This window comes from Mycteria americana, chromosome Z (genome assembly GCF_035582795.1).
Source record: "Mycteria americana isolate JAX WOST 10 ecotype Jacksonville Zoo and Gardens chromosome Z, USCA_MyAme_1.0, whole genome shotgun sequence".
In the NCBI taxonomy this organism is placed as follows: Eukaryota; Metazoa; Chordata; class Aves; order Ciconiiformes; family Ciconiidae; genus Mycteria; species Mycteria americana.
In genome coordinates, this window is record NC_134396.1 from 73,452,756 (window position 1) to 73,474,253 (window position 21,498).

Genomic DNA, 21,498 nt, shown 5'->3' on the forward strand with positions numbered 1-21,498 from the left:
TTCTTTTTCCTTGTTTAGTTTATTCGTCAGTGCTATAGTACATGGTTAAATCTGCATATAAGAGATGAGCTCATATAGGATTTCACCTTGGATAAATGATGCAGGAAAAAACTGAGCCAGCATTTCATGGAATGATGTAACATGATAAAAATCGGCTAAACTTTTGTTTCAGACCACATCCAGCCTAATTTAATATTGTTGGTTTGAGGATCTGGGGGTTTTTTGAGAGGGTGGAGTAGACTTAGCACTGGACCATATCTTCTGAGAGCAAGGCTTATGTTTACTTTTTGGTGTGCTGTAGGACAAAAATGCTTCATTGTGGATAAGCAATCTGTGCATAAACAAAAAAGGCCACGCTCCTTGGTCTGGGTGGGCTGGAAGCCAAACATGTGCAAAGTTGCGTAGCAATTATCCACAAGTATGATGCTGTAGAGGATTGTAGACTCCTTTTGCACATGTTCACTTGCAGCATTCCTCTCATTCACAGCTATGCTTTCTAAATCCTTTTCAGCCACTATATTAAACCTGAAATGATAGCAAGCTGAAATCAAGTCATTTCATACCTAAAGTAACATCTACTAAAAGCAAAAAAGCTTGCAGTCACTAAAATAAGGTTTAGAGCAAAAGTGAACAGGGTTTTGGCAGTGTACTAAGATTAGGAATATGAATTATTAGGCATAAAAGCTAGAAATAGCTTTGCTGATAAGGAAGTATTAGTCAGACCTGGTATATGAGCAGGAGCTGCTTGACACAACAGCATAGATGAAGTGGTGATCAGAATTTTGTTTTGGTGATATATTTAAGTTGTAAAACATCATAATTATAATTGAATTCAACAGGAAAGCTCAATTAATGAATCGCAGGTTTCTTCATCACTTTAACTGAAATAAACTGAGCATATATCAACATTAAAAGAGTACATATAAATTTTAATGGGGTGAAAGTGGAGATATTAGAAACTCCTGCCAACACAAGTTCTGAGTTGTAAAAACGATCTACGTGAACATGTGGCAAAGACAACTTTACTCTGCGCATGTGTCCTTGCAAATTCAACAATAACATTTTCCAAGCCTAACATAAGCTTTGACAAATCAAATATCACTTGCTGCCATTGGAGTTCCTTTGCTAAGCACAGAAACAGCCGTTTACAAGGTAGGGGTGAAGAAGGCTCTTACCGTTGAAGTTTGAAGTAAAACAAAAAACATCATATCGGCTTCTATCTTTATCCCAGAACCCGTAATTCCTGACCCCAGGCACTGTGTTCTTCCCTCCGCAGGGCTCCCTGGGCTTGGTGATGGGGTACTGCACGGAGCCGTCGCTGAGCCAGCCGGCATTACACCAGTCCAGCCCTGACCTCCAGGCATCGTAGAGCTGGTCAAAGGAGGCAATAACAGAGTCTTGGTCCAGACACGCTCGCTGAGCCTCGTGGAAGTTTAAGTTGTAACGACCCAGACGTGGAGAATAAGGGAATACAACACCTAAGTGGAGGAAAGAGGGTGAGTGACTGGACACTGACAGAGCAGAAGAAAGGGAAACAGCATTTACAGTCACCAGAAGGAGAAATAAAGGTTAAGGCCACGGTGTGTGTCAGACTGTGGTTTTATTTCTGGGGAAAAACGCCCTGTCAGCACATCAGCCGTTCAGTTTGAGAAGGGGATAGGGCTGCTGCCTTACCTATGCTGGCTCCTCTCCCCATAACCTCATCCCTTTCCCAATGGGAACTGTGCCAGGTCTGCACGTTGCGCCCATCTGCAGCTTTGCTGTCCCCACTGTGATCTCACCCTCGTGCACTCTGGGAGTGTTTAAAGATGAGCAGAGCTGGCTAAAATTTTGCAACTACACGTTTTTCATCAGAAAGTTCCAGTTTATCAGCTGTTAAGATCAATTTCTCATTTAAAAAAAAATAAATTAAAACCCAGCCTAGTTCTATTTTTTGTGGGATGGGATTTGGGGATTTTCTGGCAGTCATTTAGAAAGAAATTGTAGTACAGACGCATATGAACTATTTCTTTTTACACATAGACATTAAAATGAAATGTTTTGATTGACATAAAAGAGTGCTATGTTCTTTGCATGGATTTTCTGAGAGGTTCAAGACAGTTGGTTTTTTGTTTGTTTTTATTTTATTTCACATCATACTAGGAATGGGAAGGTATTTCATGCCTGGCTTAATAACAACATTTCAAGGCTAGACTGGTAGGAGGCATAATTTTAGTGTCCTGAGGTCTTAAAGTAGGAAATCTACAGGGAAATAAAATCAGTGAAGTTGTGTGTGGTTTTAGGGAGACTTTTCTGCTCCTTTTCTGTAGCAGAAGCTGTTTTTTGGCAGTTTGTCACCACTCAAGGGGGGAGAGCTCCTCACAGAGGGCATCAGGGAGCATGGTTCCTTGAGCAGAAGACAGGTTTCCCCAATTGCAGGTGGTGAGCCATGTAGCACACAGCATGCAGCCACACAAGACAGCCCTAGTAGGAAGCCACGTGAGACACCACCTTCCCTCGCTACCCCTATGGCTGCCACAAGCACTGCTGGCTTAGCCAAAGGACGCTTGCCGGACAGCCACTGTGCAAGGAGCATGGACCTGCCAAATTCTTCCTTCCACCCCTGAGGACCAGCCACAGGCCAGCCCAAAGCCCTGTCTGTTGCTCATCAGTGGTGAGCCACTGCAGACAGGTATGGCAGAGAGACCTTCTCATAACAGAGGACATCCAAGTGGAGATGGGAAATGCAGGGACACCTCCAGAATTGTTTCAGCAGCAACATTTAACTGAAGTCATCGCCCTTATCTGACAGATTTTTCCACAGTATATTTTCTGCTTGTTTTATGAAAAAGATCTGTAGTTAAAGATTATTTCTTGAAGCATGAAAGATGTTTCAGAAAATGCTGAAGAACCACTTCCCCATGTGGCTCTGTTAAAAGAGAAGAAAGAGACTTGAAACAAAAGTTTGGATCAGACCACCCTAACCTTTGGCAGGGCCTAGAAACTTAACCAAGATCTAAATTTTACAGTTGGCTTTAGCCCAGTCTCATATTAAGCTGAAATAAAATGGCATCAGAGAAGATCCAGCTCAGAATGTTTATTCCCAGACATTTCTGTAGAACTAAATGCTGTAGGATGCAGAGGGACTGAAGACAAGATAACACATGACATGAGCCAAAAACTTTACACTGGTATAAACATCCATCTTTCTTTTTACTTTCTCCCTGCTGACGAATTCTCCTGCCTATATCAAGTTCCTTGTCTCTGAGGCAATGTAGCATAGGACAGAGAAATTACATTATGGTCATGCAAGACCGTCACCATGCAATGAAGCCATTCTTCTTTCCAAACATTCAAACCCACTTCAGTGTCTATTCCACCGGTATCTTAATGTCTCCTTTCTTTCCCTTCTCTCCCTCACCCTTCTGTCATCCAAGAAGTGATATTTTTGTTTAGTAATAACAAAAATCTTTGTTATTACTAAACTTCAGTGACTTGGTCCAAGAAAAGAAAGCATGCAAATGTAAACTTGGCAGGGTAATAATAAACAGTATTTTGCTCTCCTTCAGCAATTAACTAGAGAGTCTGTTGAGGTTCTTTCCTTTTGTAAATCCTTTGTTAAAGGACTTTTCAGTTATTAGTCGTTCTGAACTATAAAGCATGAATGAAGTGTAACATGACGTGTTGTAACTGTAACTTCATAAACAAGAAGCTGTAGATGTTTCATGTTTTTCCGGAACTCTGTTTTTCCTTCCTCCTCCTCACTTCTTTGTTAAAAAATTATTCATTCCTCCTCAGTGCTAATGGATAGAAATATCACTGCCTATAATAAAAATGTAGCAAATGTTAGAGGAGTCCAAGCTTTATTACTTTATTAGAAATCCAATACTTATTATTTTTCCAGAACTGCACTTCCCCAGACAACCAACTCCTTGTCTAGTACATGTGTCTGATTTGCATATACATGTAAAAAATCAGCTAAAATCATCAGAGGTCGGTATTTTTTAATCAAGATCTAAACTTATATACTTCTAAAAACTGAGCAACAATTAATTGGAAACTATTCAAACAGGTTTGATTCCTTAAGGTTTCCAAAATCACTTTTTAAAAGGCGTTAAATATGTATGTAATTTTGTTACAAATCTTACTTGAGTCTGACAGTTTGGGACATAACGTTTTAATAACATAAATATGCACAAAACTGTAATATTAGCTTTGGGCTATAGTCGGGTAGACTGCATAGAAGCTGATTTTTGTTTGAGTTCATCTGCAGTACAAGCCTGCAACTGATTAGCATTAATTTCACCCTGCAGATGGGGGTGGCCATTGGTGATTTTGTGTAGCAAAATTGACTGGGTTTGTGTTTTGTGTAGCTTTGCATTATCTCGCATTTTGTTAATATAATTTTTTTTCTTCTTCATTTCCCTATCAAACCTATCAAACAGTGAAATTCATAGCTAGATCTTACTGTTCATCTTCCTTTTGTTACAATTTAGCAGTGCTGAACTTCAGTTAATTGCAAAGCATCTTTGGTCTTGGATTTTATAACCTGTCAAAAGATAATCCAGCCCATCTGTTCTTGAATGGACAAAAGCTGTGTTGAGGCTTGTTACTGTTCCCAAACTACAAACTAAACCTCAACTCCTGACTCCAACACTGTGTTTTACCACTAGACAAAACACTCACTTCCAAACGTTAACAAATTCAGCTTAGGAAATGGAGGAAGAGAAAAACTTCCAGCCTCAGATGGTTAAAAACTGGTTATTTTGTCGGAAGACTGAGTTGAGGAGCCTTAACTTGACCTTAGTGATTAACCACCTTACCCTAAGGAAGCAGCTGAGACACTTGTGGAGCCTTCATGGGGAATATTAATTTACAATATAGACTTCACAGTGTGGCTCCTCTCCCAAACACGTGGTTCTCTGGAATAGGTCCTACCATTAGACTGGATTTAAGAAAGAAATTTTTTTACAATGTGGGTGGTGAGGCACTGGCACAGGTTGCCCAGAGAGGCAGTGGAGGCCCCATCCCTGGAAACATTCAAGGCCAGGTTGGATGGGTCTGAGCAACCTGATCTAGTTGGAGATGTCCCTGCTCTTGCAGGGGGGTTGGACTAGATGCCCTGTAAAGGACCCTTCCAACCCAAACCATTCTATGATCCTATGAGTCTACTCCCAGGGAAGGACCTCCTTTCCTCCAAGCAAGAGAGGAAGAACCCTAGACACATCAATTCAGTGGAGAATAAATCTGTTAGTGAAAGAGGAGGGATGCATGAGGCTTGCTGTATGTACCTGTGACAACGCAACTGCAGTCCTGAAAATGACTATTGTAACAGAAATGAGGATTTCTACCAAATCGGAACATGAGAACTAGATGTATAACATATCCTCCCCATGTGCACACCTATATTTCTATGATTGCTTTACATTCAATTCCACAAATATACACCTCTGCTTCTGTTACTGTGGTTTTTAGGGAATGCAAAAGATATGATATTTGTGTGTCCTTTGTAAGCTATTTGTATTTCAGACTCTTATATGCAGGTAATCCCTAATATTCACTGCAAGTGCTTTGCAATTACCCATTCACTACAGACACATTGTCAGCGCAAGGAGCTGTAACGGTTACCCAAGACAACAAGGTGAGGAAATAACCTTAGAAAGCTCAACTCCTGTAACAATTTATAGGTGTCTATTAAGCCAGCTCCACACACAATTAGCAGTTTTAAAAGTATTTACACATAGAACAAAATAACACAAATTTCTGTTGACTTATATGGAAAAAAAGGTCTTTTCACAGCCAGAGTAAAGAAATGGACTTCCTTGAGTTCTAGCCCAAACAGAAAAGTAAGTTTTCTTGTAGCCAGTGTAAACACTGGGTAACAGTAGGGTTTGCTATATACTATACTGTAGGGTACAGTTTTATGCTGGCAGGTTCATACACTTAATGGCAAAATTTTCCACGCTGGATTTCTAAAATTCAGTGAAAAGTGGTAAGTCCTTCATTTTCCTTGACAATCCATCTCCATTTCTCTGCCTGTCAGGACTGTCAGATATTTGATCATTCAGCACAGACTCCATGGGTGGGCCACTAGCCATCAGCAGGTATCAGCCTCCCTAAAAATGAAACTGAAGCTTGGGATGGTGTCCCTCCAGCCCACGGTATCCCGTTACCAAGCTGCCAGTGGGGTTGCTTTTTCCGACAAATACAAGCATACAAACTAGACTCGCCTGGCCTGGGGGCAGATTATTCCCTTATTTTTCTACAGCTTTTATCAAAATTTGGATACTGTTGTCTTTCTTTGCTCTCCTTAGGCTAATTAGTCCTAATTCTTTTAGCATCTTCCTTTCAGGCCATCATTTCCAGATATTTTTTTGCTGCTTTATTTTGAACTTTTTACTTCACGTGCATCTTTCAAGTACCATTTCTCACAGCACTTGCAAACACAGCTGTGTCTGCAAAGACCTGTTACCCTGTCACAGAAGGAATTACATTGGTCTGTCATGACTTATTCTTGACAAACTCCTGTTGTCTTTACGAGACTTTTTGTTGTCTTCTAGGCACCTACAAATAGTGTGTCCTAGAAAATCAGTTTTATAGCAGAGAGAACAAAGATTGTCAAGCAAAGGACATTTAAAATAGCTTTTTGTATATGAATGTAACACCAATACAAAGAAGAAAGAAATACGACCTACATTATTAGGCTAAATCTGATTTCTCCTCCTGTTGAGAGCATGGAGTTGGTTTCATATTGGTTTCAGCTACGAATTCCCCATTGCTTACATTCAACTTAAGAGCAAATGACAGATTAGAAAATGATTGCTGTGACAATTTGGAAGAATTTGTTTATATGGAGCTTATGGATTTGTTTGATCTATTTTGAACTATAAAATCTGTTTTTTAAAGAGATGCCTGCTCTTTTTCTAACTCTATCTTGGTCATAAAGACTAACATAGCTCCAAGCAATATCATAAAACCTGATGGGTTTTTTGGTTCATGTGGAGCCCCCCAAAGAGTTAGCTTCTATCTAGAAGCAGCTTTCTACACAGATTTTTAATGGCTTTGTCTAGATCTTCATATTTCTGGTACTGTTGAATGTACAAAGTAATTATTTTACAGCCTGTATTGCAAAACTACTGTGTTCAGTTATCACCTCTCCCTGAAGACAGAAACTATTAAAAAAAATCCTAATAGAGTAAAAATCTGCCTTTGGCAGTTTAGCCGTGTTCCACTTTCTTTGTCACCTGCCCCATGAATCTCACAAAGGAATAGTACACAAAATCTATGCCTCAGCAGTATAACCGAGGGCCAGTGCTAGAGCCTTCGTATGCCTGGGAAGCCGAAGCACAGAAACCTGATGTATTGAGATTCATTACAGTGCCTAGTATTCATAAGAAAGGAAAATAGCAAAGCACTAACATAAAGAAAATTTAGTGTAGAACAGTAAAACACCAACATAAAGAAAATGTAATGTAAGCTGAGAATTCTTTCTTTGCTTATGACTCGGGCAACAATATCTATCTGCCATAGGAGACCTTTTAATTTGTTAAGCTTTTGACTCTCAGGACATTTGACAAAGAGTGTAAAACTCATGATCCGTATTTTATGTGCAGGAGGAGAGTAAGGCCAGTTCAGCGAGAAAATGGCTTTGGTGACAAGTCCAACATAAAAAGTGTCCCGCTGTCTGCAGTACTTGACATTTCTTGCAGCCACTGTGCCCAGCCCAAGCCTCCTGCCCTTAGACTAGTCCTTGTACTTAAGGCTGCAAACAGGATGATAATCATGACATGATTGAATAGTTCTTAGAGCTGGTGGTTGTGAAATACTGCAGTGAATCCTAGTCCTGAGCTTTAACTGCTAGACAGCACTGTCTCACTAGTGTAGGGGGAAAATGGTGTGGTTCAGCATTAAATAATTGCGAAGAAAACATGCAAGGTATGTAACAAATACAGACTGAATCTAATTCTACTCTTTTTTCAAAGCTAAAAGTACTCAATTATTATGAACAGTTTATTTAATGGTAATCCCAGGAGGCCTTTAAGTCTAATAAGAATAAAACACTACCACATTCGGAGAACAAAAAAGGTCCACTGAGGTAGAGGTCAACTATTTTCATATTGATATATTAACATGCTTTTGCCTAGCCAAAGCTTTACTGTTTGTACAGTGAGCTCACATTGGAGTGATCAGCTGTTTTGCACTGCTAGCGGGCATTCCTGGATATAAATGGTTTTGTCTTGCTGCCAATTTAACATCCTTAGGGCCACCATCTCAGGACATCGGGCTATTGATGCAAATCCTTCCCACTGTGAGATTAACCTTATTATTTATAACAGATGTAGAACGTTAGGATGGGCTGATAGATTTTTTTTTTTGTCCAAAGATTGACTTTTTTTTTCCCTTGATCTGTTCTGCATTACCCAAAGACATGAAACAGCAATTAAAGCCAGCACTGCATAAAGCTGCAGATGAGATGAAAAAATAAGCACAGGGGCATGCAAACAGAGGAATACATTCCACCAACTATATATGTCCACTGTAAATATAAGTGCATTTTAATTGCTATCATTTTAGAAGGAAACATCAATGAAACTTAGACCCAGAATAATTTGATTTAGGTGCCATAAGCAGAACTGACATTGACACACTTGCTGGTCTTATCTCACTTCTTGAAAGGTTATGTTTTACCACGAAGTTTCTCAAATGAAATTTTCCTGTCTGCTTAGGAAACATCACTCTACAATGTCAGAAATGAACAGTTTGACATCTGTCCCATGCCTGACAAAAATCATTAAAAAGACATTGTTCCTTATGTTAGTCAGACCCTAGTTAAAATATATAAACTTTCCTTTGAGCAGAGATTGGAACGTACTTGGTTGAAGAAATATGATCCCTCCTATCTTTATGAATCTCCTTATTTTGGAGGTGGGGGAAAACAGGAAGGATGGGCTGGAGTTGGCATACTTCAGAGGGAGACGCTGTTCAGAGTAACAGCAGTGAGCTAGAGAGGACAGTGTATATCGGGAGGTGGGAGCAGACCTCGTATCCAATGGGCTGGTGCTATATCACGAAACAGTCACAGTAAAAAAGGTAGAAAAATCTCCTTTTTTCAGTTGTGTTGTAATATGCAGTAAAGAAAAGATTACTCATTGCTTTCTTACTCTAGCATCAATCAAATATACCAAGCTTCAGGCAAAACTTCCCAATCTGCCACTACAGCCGTCAGCACCTCCCCTTCCCCAAGCACTCCTGGCACAGCAGGAAGCAGTTGTACTGGAACCTCCTCGCTTTTAATAGCAGAAGGCTAATGAACTTCTGCTTCAGAGGCACAATGCGAAGTGGCACCAGATGAGTATCTGGTCCAGATGTGTGGTGTGATGAACACTTTAAAAATTTTACACCGGCTCTGACCCTTTTACATTGGCAAAAATACCATAATGCCATAAAACGCAGGGAAATCCCAGTATCTGATGGGGAACAAGATACACAGTTATTTATCTGGAATATCTCGAAGCCTGATACAGGTCTGCACTTAGGATGTAAGGAGACTGGCAGAAGAATATTATCAAACTATTGAGCATCCTGGCAACCCAGGGGTTGGCTCCAGGACTGTCTGCACAACGGCGCGGAAGGAGAAGAGACGTGCTGGGGTCAAACACAGCTAAAGAGATGCTGCACGTTTCTGACCTGGATTACGTGGTGCTCGCTATTCCTCGTGTGCAGTAAGCAGCTGCACTTATCACACTTTTATTTACATCCTTATTGTCTGGAAACCGTGCTGTGAGGTGGATCACTCTTGTCCCTTGGGGATGCCCACCTTGTGATGTGCCTCCCGATAACGGGGCCCATACCTGCAGCCTGGGCAGCTGACCAGAGCCTTGCTTTCACTCAGGTAAAGCTGAGCACGCCAAGCAGAAACTGCTCTTCAGTGGCTTGTCTCAATGACAGCAGCTGCAACCAGCAACCACTGCAGTGCCTGCCCGAGTGAAGAGGAGACGGAACACTCCAGAGCCTTTGGCTAGCAGAGAAGAATAAAGTGAAATGCTTTTTCCTCCTACTCATTTCTGTCTTCACTCAAAACTGTTTTAGACAACTTAAACTGGACATGTATATATCCTAAATTTGAAAAGAACAGTGTGCATTCCTATTAAAGATGGATTATGTGAAGTGAAACAACCTAAATTGACTATCATGCTGGCATAGAAACTGTGCAGGGCCTTTCTGCACTCAGAAATGGAAGGTTTCAGCAGCATCCAACCAGGAATGGAAAAACAGATGTAAAGAAGTAAGCTCAGCCCATGACATCTATTTGGTTCCAAGAACCTCTCAGCCATTCTTATTGTGCAAGGTAACTATATAACCATCATAATGTACAATAGCCCTCAGTGGAACAGTCATATATTTCACCTGTTTACAGGTGTGAGAGCCAGGGGTTTGATTTCCTTCTTTTCTTTTTTCTTCCTAACCACTTTCCACAGGTAACGTGGCTTCTATAAAGTTCTCTCTGGCACACACTCTCTGGTAAGTATAAGGGTAAGGGAGACATCTTCATGCAACTTTTAGTTTACTGATGAGTTCAGTGCAGTGCTTTGGGGAAAAAGGCCAAATGCTGGTTTACATGCATTGAATCTCGTAGAATTTATCTGAATTTCAAAAGAGTAAAGGAAAGCTGAATTTTTGGTCCTCTTTAAATCTGTTTCACTAATTTTTCTAATGCTTTGTATTTTATTGTTTTCAGAAATATTGCTGAGGGAAATGACTACAGACTACATGTAGGAGTTGTCTTGGCAGGCAATACAGAGATCTATTTTATGTAATTATAAGGCTGGAAAAAACAAAACCATTGTGTCTGGAAAAATACTTGAAAATTTTTCCTCTTTGTAAGAAGATTTATATTTGTTCAGTAATCTAAATTGTCCCAAAATTCTGTAAAAAGGCTATTAGGAGAATATTTAATATAATTTTGCCTAAGTCTACTGTAAAAACATGTAATGACTTCTGTAAAGTGATAGGAGCAAATTAAAAACATATGGAGTTCTTCATACTATGTTTGGTCATTCTTTTTTGGCTCCCCTCACACCGGGTCTCACTGGGAGCTGAATATGCCATAGGCTAGTGTAAGTTATAGAAGTCCTAATGTTCTTCTAATTTATGATTGCTGTCATGGGCTGTCAGGCCAAGATCCCCAGAGCACAATGAATCCCACTTCTCAGCTTGCTGTTATCACTGATAATACAATATCAGCAGTATTAGGAGAAAAAAGCAGGTATTCCTTACCACAGCGCAAATCTGAATTTAAGTGTAATTCAGGTGTTACCTACCTTCCAAATTCAGAGCTACCACTGCTGTATCGTCCTCTAATCCTTCAATCACCTCGCACTTATATCTCCCATAATCCTCCAGTATTATATTTGTGATTATAAGAGAGGCATCGTTTTCACTGCTTTCCCTCAGAAACACTCTGCCCTGGTAGTTTCCGTAGCTCTTTCTGTGGTGTCCCATTGCAACAAAGACGTCCACTTCTTTGAGGTAATCTGAGGTGAGTTTGGTCCACTTGACCCGGATTTTGTGGGTTCCTGAGCCAGCTGTTGATGTGTGTTCATGGTAAAATTTACATGGCAGTGTGACATTGCCACCCCGGTGTGAGAAGATTTTAGCTTGCTCTGCTACCACAAGTAGACGGGGTCCATTTTCTGCTAGGATTCAAGGAGAAAAACAAAAGCAAGAATTAGTCTGCAATCTGCCTTTTACAGAATGGATATGATCAGTGCCATAACAACCACCAGCTATATTGTACATTAGGTCTGCAGAAGCAGTTCCCTGCAATCATTTTGTACCTATGCAGCAGTAGGGCATATAAACCAGTTACATATAATTATTTACTTAGCTGCAAGTATGTCTGTGTGTGTGCACTCCCAGACAGGCAGAGAGGAAAACTGGTTTGCAGCATGGCCCCCTCATACAGGCAGAGGCCATCCTATATACTCCATAGTCATGAAGATAGCGTTGTATCAATATACTGACAGTGTTGTACAGGGGGCAGATGAATGTCATCATCCATAAATGGCTCCACACAAAAATCCCATATTTCCCTGCAGGTTGTTCCAGAGCTGCCCATCAATGCTGCATTTTTTTTCATAATTCAATTTTTATGCCTGGACTCGGTTTATTCAGGCAGCAGCATACAAAGCCCCTCATGATCTGGGATGCAGTGAATCACACTCACAAAAGAGAAGAAGCATTACTGTACCATACAGCACTATTTATATTGACACGAAGTGTCAGTATATTTCTAAAATGTCTAATTTTCTATATGCATTTTCTTCCAACATTTGAGTTCAAGTTCCTTGTCTGACTTGAGGATGAGCACTTACTCCTCAAAGTAAGGAAGTCCAATTTATCTTCAAATGTAAAATTCGGTCCTCTCCTGGCCCCTTTCCTGATCATCTCAATCTGTTTTTTTCTCATCAGTTTTCGTCATCTCCTTCAAACTTGTCACTATTTTATCTTTGATATTTTGATCTCACTTTTCACACAAACCTGTATCTAACTGGCTGGCTCCTCTCCTCCCTCCCTCACCCCAGACTCCTTGCTCTCTTTTCTCTCTAGTAGGTCACTACGGCTGACGTTGCTCTATAAAATCATTATGTTTAGGACAGTCAGCTGGAGCGGGTGCTCGCTTCCAACCTTAAGTCTCTGGGGCTTCTTTGACAGGCTGTGCTGCCTTGGGGAAACCCTGGAAAGCACAGATTTCATGGTGGCAGTCAGCAGATGTATCCAAAAGCAAGAATATTTCCTTTTTCCGTACCTCTTGCCTCTCTTCTCATGCACAGTTTGCAAAACTGATTTAGCAAGCTCAGCACTTCCGTAGATATTGCCATCCTCTATCACTGAGACACCGACTGAAGCTAGCAATGAATCACCAGTGCTCTGCTCGCTGGGAAAGAATTACAGACCTCACCCTACATAACAGATTGTGAAGAAAGATCTCGTAACTCCCTATGTGTGTTCAGCAAGTCAATGTAACCGCCTAGAAATGCGATTCCTGACTTTAAGGCTCGGCCTGGCTCCCTCTAACTTCAACAAAAGCCAAGGCTAAGTTCCCAAATGCGGGGGCTGCTGAGAGGCTGACCCTATGAAGTCTAGCAGCAATTTTCTGCTGGCGTCCATGAGGGTGAATCTGGATTGATAGGACAAAACCGCAGAAATGCATGCAAAATGTCATCAGCCAGAGAGAGGTGTGGATGACTGAAGGAGGGAAGGACTGGGATGGAGATGGGCTGACAGACGAGGTGTCAGTGACAAGCCCACCCGGGAGCATCCCGCTCGGCCAGCTGTCGGTTCACGGCACTGCAAAAGCCTGCGGTGTGTCCGCAGCCACGGGAGGAGCAGGGAGACGTTAGGATCTGCCGCTCATAAATGTCTCCAGACAGTTCTAGGCTTCTGAGTCTTGTTGACAGGTCTGCTGGCTAAATGATAAATCCACCTAAACTGCAGTTTCAGCTTGACTTCACTATCTGTCTGCGCTGGCTATGCTAAGCAGCAGAAGAAACCCCAGGGTATGCAGCATTTTATGATTATGCAAACATGTTCAGGGGTGGTAATTGCAAAGACAAGCTCGCTGAGTGCAAATTTGCATCTGCATTTAAGAAAAATAGGTATCCCAAATGTGTAGTTCTTTGTCAGGAGATGCTGTGTCAAGAACATTGCTATTACCTGCACAGGACAGACTAGCCAGGGCAGCAGCTTCCTCAAGAATGAACAAGCTTGAGTGCTGCAAGTTGTTTTACCAGGATGAGAGACCTTCCTACCTAGTAAAAAAATCATTACTGCAGAGCAGATCACATGCAGCTCCATATAACTGGTTTTCTTTTTCACTGCCCTTCTTCCCAGAGGTGAGAAGAGGCTCGGGGCTGGTCCAATAACCCATCTTCCCCCCTTCAGAGGAGAGCATTCAAGGAGAGAGGTGATCTGAGGCAAGGCACCATGGAAAGTGTTGCTAACACTGTTTCCACAGGACGAAGAGAAGGAAGAAAGTGAAGGCAGCCAGGATGGTTTGTCTGCAAATTTCCCTGTTTCCTTCAGGGACAAAGATGTTCCACAGACTTCTGTCCACCTTGGGAGAAGAAATGTTATGCTTTAGGGTTGTTATTACCAAGAAATCTGAATCAGAGCTCAACTATGTTGGGTCTTTAATACTGAAATAGTCAAGTTAATAAATATTAGCAGAAAGGACTGAGGCAGGAGGGAGAGTCTGACTCAGGCTGCTAATGCTCGCTCTTTCTAACAACAGCTCGTCTGTGCCAGCAAGGCTTGGAGACTTGCCCAGAGCACTGTCACCTCTGACTCCAGCATTAGCATCCTAATGTGGTGGTGTACCTCTCTCCTGGCTGCTTCCCACCTCCTCTGGCCCTTTGCAGCAGCCATTACCTGAGTTTATATCTCAGTAAGTGTAAAGAACAGAGGAGATGGCAACCTGGGAAAGCAAAGAAAAGCATGGCTTTTCTCAGCCTGGAACATGTCCTACATCCCTGGAGGTTCAAAGGGAGATGCAACACTTGAAATAAGCCTCCACCCTGAAGTTTTGTAAAAGCCAGTTCTTGTATACAGAAAAAGAGATGACGTGCCCTTCTCTCTGGCAAGACAGTGGGGCAGAAAATTACATTGCTGCTGCTCCCAGACCTAGGAGAGAAGGAAGGAAGAATCTCTGGCTTTCGAGGAAAAGCAGATGTCAGACTGGGGGATGCTGCATAGTTTCTTTTTGGGCTAGAAGACATGCAGAAGACATGCAGGCAGCAGGGATTTGGGATTAAAAATGAGATGACTGGGGTTTGGCAAGAAGCCAAGAGATCTTTATTATCCAGCAGCCAGTGAGAACTAACTGCATATTTTTGGGAGCATGACAAAATCAACGGTCTTGGTCTTCCTGGAGCCAAAAGAGGAGGAGTTAAAAAAAAACCTACGACAAACAAAAAAATGTCCACAGAGCAAACCAGAATCCCTTAATTTACAATATGTTTAGCGCTCTGGATGCAGCATTCTAGCTTACTGTTGTGAAAGTCAGTTTAAATGAGGAATGAATCCTGCTTCCTGGGTTACCTTAATACAACGAGCAATGATCTGTTGTGAAACAGTGATCTGATCATGGAAGATGGGGTAAACACTGTTTTAAAGGCTTGTCAGAGTGGCTCCCTGGCTGCTTTCCTCATGGGGTTTCTGACAAGGCTGCTCCTTCTGAATAAAATTGTCTTTGTATCTAAATGGCAGCGATATCTAAAAGATGAGTGCAAGAAGGAAAATGATGGGACACACAAGTGGTATCACAGAATCCAGCATGATACTTGAAGAAGACAATACTTCTTTTTCCCCAGAACTACTTTCTCCAGAAGTACAATCAGAGAATTTGTGAGGTGAATGACCAAACAACTATGAACTCTGCAAACCCCAGATAATCCCTCACTGAACAGTTGTCTGCAACAGGACACTTTGGATCCTTGCTGGAGACAAGACAGACCACATGCATGGCCACTCAAGAGCCTCAGAGAGCGGACTAATGGTGAGGAACGTGCTGGGCAACCTCCAGCTGCTCCTTCTGTTGGGAACAGAAATGGCAACAGCCTGGTTATTTGCTCTGGTCTCCGCTCCAAAGTCAGAAATGGGATGAGAAAGGTTTGCTAGGTGGGGTTTTCACCCTTCCAGGTATATTTTGCCTTGTAAGACCGGCGGCAGCTTAGCTGTCGGTAGAGAACCAGGCACCACTGTTGACTAATTTGCCATTTTTTTTCCACTCCTACTTCCCCACTATTGAGGCTGTGGCCTTTTGTTAATCCTCTTGATGCAATTAGATGGATGACAAAGGCAACATAATGCAAAAACTGCTAAGCTAGCTAAAAATGAGTTTGTCCAAGTTGCAGAAGCTGTCCAGCTGCACGGACACAACTCTGGGAGCTGCTTTTCCAAGCTGTAGGGAAAGACTGCCTGCCAAAAATGAAAACTCACTTGGAAACCTGCTGTTCGGGTTGGTTTTGCTGTATCTCAGCGGTGCCAAATCAAGCAGGTATATACTGCAGGGACAAGGGTATCTTGCTACCTTAAGTAATAAGGCACAGGCAGCAGCATGCTATCCACCTCTGCTTTATTCTCCACCTCTCTTTCTCCCTTATCTGAATGCTATGTAATTAGCACTGCTGGTCTAGTTGTCATTACTTTGTACACATCTAACCTTGACTTCAGTGTGATTCCCATTTCAAGGACAGTAAGTGGACTTGTTCTCATGCTGCTAGAGCTCTCGATTCAGTCTCACCTGCTGGCTTATTGGTTTATTTCCAAATTTTACTGCTGGACACGTATTCAGATTTGTTTGTGTTTTTCATTGTTTTTTTTTGGTGGGGTTTTCTTTTTTTTTTTTTTTTCCCTCTCTTAAGTGGCTTCTGCACTCAAGAGTAATGGCAAGCCAGGTTTGGAAGGCCAGGAACATAGTGTGGGGCAGAGAGGATGAGTCACGTCACAACCCTTGGCAAACAGCTTTATCCACTTTATCCGTCAGAACTGTCCAGAAGCTTGCGCTGACCTGGCTATGAAACTTGATTATTCCCACATTTTAATGGACTAACTTACAGAGCAACAGTGGAGAAAAAAATGTGCATTTTTAGAGGGAAAAAATCATAAGTTGGCAATCACATCACAGATGTGTTTTGTCAGATAAACTCTTGTATTGGCTTAAGTGTTCCACATTGTTAGCAAGCCATTAGGTTAATAACACCATGTGCCATCCTACTTTAAATAAACACAGAGTTGTTTCTTGCTTTGCTGTTACCAGGGACTTGAGCATAACTCTCATGTTAAAATATCCTCACTCTTCCTATAGCAGTGGCATGTGTTGTTATCCTACCGTGCTTATTTAAGACTCAAAAACAATTTCTGTGATAACAATAATTCCCACTTGCTATACTATGTACTGAAGTGTGTTATTGATATACACATGTATGTGTGTATTACTCACAGAATCCAAAGGGAAAAACACGGGGAAGAATTACACACAGACTTTTTTCCACATACTTTTCCTGCTACATTTTTTCTAACTATGTTTGAACTAACTACCTTTTTACTTTTGCTTTTGGAAAAAAAAATCTAAAAACTTTTGTATAACAGCTGTAAGACTAGGAAAAGCTGTTCTTATTTGGCCCAAGCATTGATGTCATTTTGTTTATGTCACAAGAAAGAGAATAAAAACATCAAACTCCCGTGTTCTTACCTCTAAACTGACAGGATAAAATACTCTCTGTGCATTACTTTTACATTTTGACCTACAACTGGTAAGAGAGACGCTAGATAAATCTTAGTTAAAAAGTTCAGGTACATGGTTCCAAATAATAGTAGAGCTAAAAATACCAGTTTTATAAATGGCAGAGAAGAAATCTGTCTCTCCAACATATAGATGACAAGACTGAGGTAAAACATTTTTCAGCTGATCCCATCTACTCGACTTGAGTAACACATTGGAGGGAATTGTTAAAGGGGCTGTATTAACTCAAGTTTAGGTTTCTAGGAGACCTAACAGCACATGAAACAGCAGGGAAATAACAAATTTCAGCTCTTCTAAAATATTACCACTTTTTGCCTTAAATAAACTTTAAGTATGTGTTTACTTCAGTATAGATAAAGAAATTGCATGAAGATCAGGCTTCAGAGAGCAGAATGGAACAGAAATCATGGCAATGTCTCTGCACCTCTTCTGCACAGAAGGAAGCATGCATGGGTGGCATTGAGAAGGTTTGACAAAACCAAAATATCACACAGAACCGGTGAGGAGCTTTTCCAGTTCTTTAATTACCTTTGAATGCTATATATATGGAATTAGACTGATGTAGCAAGTAAGGGCAAATCAGTAATTTAAATTTATGGTTAATGTGAATCCTTTTGCTTCTGTAATAATTTTTTACAAGCCAAATATACTGGTACCTATCATTTAATGTCTATTCCACAATATACAGTCCTGAATGCCTTTAATAAAACCAACATGCCAATAGGTGAAGTTGCTCTTTGCTGACATTTCTATTATGTGCTGTTGCAACATGCCATACTCTGAAGAGGAAAGCAAGTTGTGTTGATGTAATAGCAGCAGCTCAATTATAAGACGAGACTGCAAAATGTATCATGACATAATCTAAAGTGTCCTTAACGGCACCAAAACTAGTAAGAAATTTTAAGTGGAAAAGAGAAATGCAAGAAAATGAAAAGAAATTACAGGTAACATCACTGAAAATGGGAAAATGCAGAAAGGTGGACCAAAGGAAGAAAGTCAAAAGGAAAGTGGAAAAGCATGAAACTTGGGAAGATAAGAATTAGTGTGAGAGGTCAAATCAGTAGCGCATCTGATCTCTTACAATATTTTTGGCTAGTCCAGCAAGTCTATGCAGCTTCTTTCTCTCTGTTGGTTCTGGCTTGTTTTGAAGAAAAGAAAGTGGACTGTAAATAAAACTCATTATCATGCAGAACAAGTTGGGCAAAGATTTCTTCTGCTTTTGTGATTGATTAATTGATTTAACTTTCTTTTTTTTAATAGGGCAATATTAGAAACTTTTCTGCTCATTCCATGTTGACATATTTCTTGGTAGGTATAAACAAATCTGTGAAGAGATCTTGATAGGCAAATGGGTGTATTCTTGTATCTGAAAGGTAAAGAAATGCTGCATAATATAAATTCACTTATATTCAAGGAAAAGCTAAAAAGTTAAAGGTTGATCCTTCACAAAACAAACTTTGTACTTTCTTCGCTGGCCTTTCTTGTTGTACTTCTAAAACCTGAACAATCTAGAGGCCTATGTTAAAGGTGCCTGCCACTGTTAAGTAATTAACTTAGCAATTAGTGTAATGGCTTAGTCAACTTCGTTTATTTTGCAGAACAGCAAACACACAGCTACACACAGAAGAATGCTCTTATCTCCGAAGGGTACTGTGCCTCTCTGAATAATTGGTCAGCAACTAGCACTATGAATAGATTAGAGAGATATACAAAGCTGAGCACTGAAAAGAATCATCTTGCTCTCCCATGGGCCAGAGCGTCCTTTGCAGATCTTGACTTCAGAGAAAAATCTGAGTCTTTAATTACATTGATGTGCTTAGAGTAGTATTGTTTTCTTGTTGTGGACGCTTATGTGGCTAGGGTATGCTTTTGTCCCATTTTCACATTCACCAGATGATTTCATTTAGGATTATGATTTTTCGTGAAGACTGAAATTGGTATCCTCTAAGGCACACACAGTTTACTGGGGTGGGGATAGGGAGGAGGACAACACATCTTATTTAAATGTAGTTCTCTCATTTGCTTTTATCCACAAAAGTTAAACTGGAATGACTCTTGTATGCAAACTACCAGAGAGGAAGGTGATATGGTCAAGCAGTCTGGGATAATAGAGCAGCCTGACCAAAACCATGAAATCCACTACAGGCTTCAGGAAAGGAAATAAAGTCACCAAAGAGATAAAATGCAGCTTTAGAGATTTTATAAATTTTGTTCATCGATATTGGAATAAAACCAAAGAAGAAAAGATATAAACAAAAGAAGTGGGCCAGAAGAAAGAAGCAGAAAGGAATAGCTAAAGGTAGGGAGGTAAATCTCTCATCTAGCAGATGAGAAATTTGACTGAGGTCCAGTTTCACTGTATTAACCAACAAGGGGAGAACCAGGAACTAGAGCTGGCACTGACTGCAGGAACGGAGATGTTAATTTCTGACTGCAGGAACAGTGACTCATTTCTAAGAAAAAGTGAAAGATTTAAGAGAGAACATATCTATGCCTATTGCAATGTTAAAGAGGTTGGCAAGTGTTTAGTAAAGCTAAAGAAATCCACAGGTGCAAGAGAGTGGACATTTGAAAGACAGAGCTCTGTGTTCATAAAAGCAATGACCTGTCGGTATAATCAGAGAACAATACAATTTATGAAATACTGTTCATTCTGGTTAGCAATTGCTGAGTCTGAGCGAGCTGACAGGAGTTTTTATACTAATGGAGGGGCAGCAAAGTGGGTAACTAGATCTTCTGGTTCCTGACACAGAGTTGTTAAGGGAGTCAGAAGCACGGTGAAATAGCCATCAAACCGCTATAACAGTATTAATAGGTGGCTGCTCTTTAGGAAGGCCAAATGAAAGATAAAAGTGATGAGGTGGCACTATACATTAATACTTTAGCTGGTTGTGAAGAAATAAGAAATAATAGTGAGGACAAAACAGAGCATACATCAAAAGCATGTCAGGAAGGACTGTAAAATATCTTACCGTAGCAGTGAAAAAAAGTCTTTTAAACAGGCACAGGTTCATTTTGTAGTATGGAGTCACTAGACAGATAAAGGTGGAAGACAATAGAGAAATGCCCCAAGTGCTATATTAACAAATCCTCTCTTTTTAATAATGTTAGTTTTGATGCTCTGAAAGTATGATGTTGTTTAAAGTACATGAGTGCATCGATATGAAATGAAAACATAAAGATGAAGCTGAACTCAGAAAATATAGCCTGTTCAAAGAAAAGGGTAGAAAACCTCACAGCCTGAAGTACTGACATTAATACTGACACTTGGTATGGCAAACCTGATGGCAGAGATATTAGCTCATCTATCACTTTAAGAATGGTACCATGTGTTTCTGGACAACAGCAAAATAACAAATATATGTAAGGAAAGTAATTTAACCACTAGCAGGCTGATTAATCTGACCTCAACAGCAAACAGGACCTTAGAACAATTTTTGAAGAAAAATTCTTGAAGAACAGAAATAGAGTAAGTCACTAGAGAGAGGGATAAAATGCAGTAGATACTTACCAAGGGGTGTCAGACTAATTTGATATCAACTATATAATAAAAATAAATGTATAAGGCCAGGGAAATGTGATATATCAATTGCTTGGAGCTCAGGGAAGCGAATTATATGGGAAATATGAAATTAGACACGATGGAGAAAATAGGTGTTTTGGTAGAAACTTTGCTAAGTGTCTAAGAACTAGCTACAGAGGAGACTGCAATTGGTTGTGCTGAAACATAAATGATTAGCCTACAAAAAGGCCAGTGAACTGTCTCCAGTATAATTTCTGAGACTCTTTAGTATTTGCACTAATTTTACCTTATAAAGTAAATGTGACTATTGAATTAATAAAATTTTCACATGGCATATTAAGCATCACTGAAGGGAGGAGAATGGATATTTAGAATGTTTGATGAAAGAAGGGTGGAAAAAGTATAACATTTAATACTGAATGCAAAATCTAAATTTCTAAGGCCTAGTATGAAGAATTATTTATATAAAACTTGTGCTTGTTAATTGCAAGTGATAATGAGGGAGAATGACTGCTAAATATTGTCTACCAGAATAGACTATTAATCAGCACTGCAGTATGGCTGGGAAGAGTACAAATTTGATCCAAGGTCTGAAAAACAAAGCATTGTTAGCTGGAAAACAAAAATACTAATGCCTGCCTAACATCTTATCTGGAATAAAATCCTGGCTGGGCCCACTCAAGAAGTATAA

The 21,498-nt window shown here is 40.4% G+C and overlaps 1 protein-coding gene across 4 annotated transcripts in view; it reads right to left on the reverse strand.

Moving 5' to 3' along the window:
- Positions 1-21,498, reverse strand: part of HAPLN1 (hyaluronan and proteoglycan link protein 1) — a 67,268-nt gene that overhangs the window by 10,256 nt on the left and 35,514 nt on the right. For 3 of the 4 annotated variants that reach the window (XM_075527491.1, XM_075527492.1, XM_075527490.1), the window contains exons 3-4: positions 11,301-11,675; positions 1,176-1,478 (exon numbers count right to left, since the gene is read on the reverse strand). In XM_075527491.1, the coding sequence (XP_075383606.1) occupies positions 1,176-1,478; positions 11,301-11,675 (678 nt within the window). The remainder of the gene's footprint in view (positions 1-1,175; positions 1,479-11,300; positions 11,676-21,498) is intronic. The other variant, XM_075527489.1, reaches the window with a different exon arrangement.